Source organism: Bison bison, unplaced genomic scaffold (assembly GCF_000754665.1).
Source record: "Bison bison bison isolate TAMUID 2011002044 unplaced genomic scaffold, Bison_UMD1.0 scf7180017863186, whole genome shotgun sequence".
NCBI classification, from domain to species: domain Eukaryota; kingdom Metazoa; phylum Chordata; class Mammalia; order Artiodactyla; family Bovidae; genus Bison; species Bison bison.
Window position 1 is genome coordinate 4253 of NW_011493758.1, and position 4108 is coordinate 8360.

The 4108-nt window shown below is 37.3% G+C and overlaps 1 protein-coding gene across 1 annotated transcript; it reads right to left on the minus strand.

Moving 5' to 3' along the window:
- Positions 1 to 550: 550 nt before the first annotated feature.
- LOC104983688 (zinc finger protein 345-like) lies at positions 551 to 3783 on the minus strand. Its single transcript, XM_010833203.1, has one exon. The coding sequence runs from the start codon at positions 3684 to 3686 to the stop codon at positions 1140 to 1142; it is 2547 nt and encodes an 848-aa protein (XP_010831505.1). The 5' UTR covers positions 3687 to 3783; the 3' UTR covers positions 551 to 1139.
- Positions 3784 to 4108: the final 325 nt, after the last annotated feature.

Below are 4108 nucleotides of genomic sequence, written 5' to 3' on the forward strand. Positions count from 1 at the left end.
TGCTGCCTGCTGCCCAGACAGATGCTGAGGCAGCAACAGCATGGACCAGTTTAGGGAAATTGTCAACAATACTCATTTTTTGATATAAGGATATGAGATTTGTGACTTTTACAGCTTACCAGACAAAGCCTAGGAAGCACTAGGAAGCATGGTATACACTAATTTCACGCCTCTTCCAGGAAGACTTTCTAATACGTTTGTGGGTTATCACAGAAGCTGTCTTCATTTCAACATTGTCAAGTAATACTCATGACTTGTGTTGCTATTATAAAGATACATCAATATTGCAGTGAAGTCTCGTTGTGTTTTTCTTACAAATCAACGATATTACTATTGAAAGTTTGTAACCAACTTCTATCTTACTATAATACATGGAAAGATTAAATGATCACTTACATCATGGCAACTTCCAGATATTTCACATCAATGCCAAACACCTCCATTTAGATAGACATTGTCCATTTTACATTATGGTATCCTTCATCTTCTAATGGAGGATAGATAGAAACGGTTGCAACACAATATAAAAAGGCTAATCTTTAATAAACCATAAAAAAAAACTACATTTCCAAACACAGTAGAAAGCTTAGTATAGATTGAGTGTTCAATTACATTCATGTCAAAGAATCTCAAATCACTTCATTCTAAACAAGCATACAGATAGCAATCCACTCGAGTACTATTGCCTGGAAAATCCCATAGACACAGGAGCCTGGTAGGCTACGGTCTATGGGGTTGCAAAGTTGGACACGACTGTGCGACTTTACTTTTGCTTTCATACATACAGTGTTAAGAATTGTAACTTTCTAACCATCAACCTTCATCTCACGATTCATGCTAATACGTCCATTTTCTATGTGCTTTAACTATGGAGTACTCCCTACAGTCATTGTACTTCAGAGAAACTTCTGAAAACAAGATTGGTGAAATGCCTTCTATTATGCAATCTCTGATATTTATTTCCATTTAATTTTTTTTTTCTTTTTTCATATGTACACCTATGGCTGATTCATCCATTTAACTTTTGATTAAATACTTTTCTACATATTGTTTACATCATTTCCATTGGTTTTTTGTATAAACTCTTGTGTTTTCTGATGCATGTTTAGCGCAAACCTCTTCCATCACTTGTTCCATTATTAGAGTTTCTCTCCAGTGTGTGTTCTCTGATGTTTACTGAGATGAGCACTCTGACTAAAGGCTTTGCCACATTCGGTACATTCATAAGGTCTCTCTCCAGTATGCATTCGCCGATGTAGAGTAAGAGCTGACTTGTAACCAAAGGCTTTGCCACATTCAGTACATTTATATGGTCTCTCTCCAGTATGCACGCGCCGATGTTCAGTAAGGTTATAACGCGTAATAAAGGTCTTGCCACATTCTGTACATTTATAACGTCTATCCCCGGTATGAATTCGGTGATGTTGAGTAAGGGCCGAACTCCTAATAAAGGCTTTGCCACATTCTTTACATTTGTATGGTTTCTCCCCAGTATGGATTCGATGATGTCGAGTAAGAACTGAGCAATGATGAAAGGCTTTGTTACACTCTTTACATATATAAGGCTTCTCTCCAGTATGGATTCGCTTATGATAGGTTAGATCTGAGTAACAGATAAAGGCTTTGCTACATTCTGTACATTTATAAGGTTTCTCTCCAGTATGAATTCGCTGATGTTGAATAAGATTTGAGTTGTAGGTAAAGGCTTTGCCACATACTGTACATTTATAAGGTTGCTCTCCAGCGTGAATTCGCTGATGTCGGGTAAGAAATGAGGAGCGACGAAAGGCTTTGTTACATTCTTTACATATATAAGGTTTCTCTCCAGTATGAATTCGCTGATGTTCAATAAGGTCTGAGTTGCAAATAAAGGCTTTGCTACATTCTGTACATTTATAAGGTTTTTCTCCAGCATGAATTCGCTGATGTTGAATAAGGCTTGAGTTGTAAGTAAAGGCTTTGCTACATTCTGTACATTTATAAGGTTTCTCTCCAGTATGAATTCGCTGATGTTTAGTAAGAAGTGACTTGTAAGTAAAGGCTTTGCCACATACTGTACATTTATAAGGTTTCTCTCCAGTGTGAATTCGCTGATGTTGAGTAAGAAATGAGGAACGACGAAAGGCTTTGTTACATTCTTTACATATATAAGGTTTCTCTCCAGTATGAATTCTCTGATGTTCAATACGGTCTGAATTATAAGTAAAGGCTTTGCTACATTCTGTACATTTATAAGGTTTCTCTCCTGTATGAATTCGCCGATGTTGAATAAGAAGTGAGTTGTAAGTAAAGGCTTTGCTACATTCTGTACATTTATAAGGTTTCTCTCCAGTATGAATTCGCTGATGTTCAGTAAGGTCTGAGTTGTAAGTAAAGGCTTTGCTACATTCTGTACATTTATAAGGTTTCTCTAGAGTATGAATTCGCTGATGTTCAATAAGGTCTGAGTTGTAAGTAAAGGCTTTGCCACATACTATACATTTATAAGGTTTCTCTCCAGTGTGAATTCGCTGATGTTCAATAAGAAATGAGGAACGATGAAAGGCTTTGTTACATTCTTTACATGTATAAGGTTTCTCTCCAGCATGAATTCGCTGATGTTGAGTAAGAAGTGAGTGACAGTTAAATGCTCTGCTACATTCTCTACATTTGAAAGGTTTCCTTCCTGTATGAATTCTCCTATGTCTACTTAGATTGGATGACTTACTAAACACTTTCTCACATATCTTACACTTGTTTTCTTCCTGTGGATTCTGAACAGTGTCCTGTTGAGTAAGTTCTGAACAGTGATTAGAAACCTTACCATATTCACTACAAGTCCTCTCTCCAGTACAAGTACTCTTATCTAGAGAAAAACCTGACATCTGATCAAAGGTATTTCTACATTTATTACTTTTAGAATCCTTGTTTAAAGATTCAGGTCCCTGATGTTTCTTAAGCTTTGAGTCTCCTTCAACTGTGTACCTAGTTTCATTGCCTGAATATCTTCTCAGTCCACCATAAATACTCTTGTAATTATTGGAGCTGGGGCTCTTACTTAAGGTCTGACTCCTTTTATTATACATGGAAAGTTGTTGTGTATTAACCATATCACAATATGTATTGAACAATGATGGTTGGATTGCATCTCTTCCATCATCATCAACAGTATATATCTTGGAATGGATAGAAGATATCTGTTGGGGGAAGAATAATGACCCCCTGCTCATGGATCCCTCAAATTGCTTAGATTGTGAGTTTTCACACTCATTGTTAAATTGTAGGTGTTCAGACATGCTTGAATGTATGTTTAGTTGAAGCCTACGTTCACAACTGTCTGAATGAGTATTTGCAGTAGAGACTAGATTACCTTCCAGATTTTCCACGTTTTCTTTTAGAGAACACGTATGTTTCATAAAAGGATGGAAATCTTTTCTTAAACACTTACACTTCTCGGCAGATATTGAAGATTGAAGTTGCTGTTTTTCCCAATTTGACTCACGTTGCTCATTTCTTTTTGCAGTACTCTTAGGATAACGTGTAAGTGTCTCCATTTCTTTATGTCCATATAAACATCCTCTCTGTCTTTCATATACCCTGGTATATTCCCAATCTTTCATTAAATTTAAGTTTCTGAGGTGAAATGTTTGATACATTCCTAGGTTTGCTTTTGGGAATACATCTTCTAACGGTGGATTCTTTGGCATCAAATCCTGGGTGTCTTGTGGAGACACAGCTGAAAGATACCAAATAACAAGTAATTTTACCTGCTATTCTCAGTGAATATCTTTAAAGATTTAAAGAAAATTGATGAGCATAGCTAGTTTAAAAATAAAATAGGGATGGAAGGATCAAGATGTCAGAGGCTTAGGCAGATGTGGAGCTCATCTCTCTCTCCACAAGTGAATGAGAAATGGAATAATTCTCACACAGCCCAGCTGAACACTAGCAGAAGCCCTTGGAAATCTGAAAGGTCAAGAAAGATTCCTGCTCTGCTGGGTAGGACAAAAGAAAGAAGGAAAAAGAAGAGGAGAGGAAGTGGGTTGGGGCCTGCAACCCTGCAGGCAGATGAAAATGAGGAGAGGTCCCCATATCCGAGGAAGCCCCTCGCTAGGGGAGCTCAGTTTGG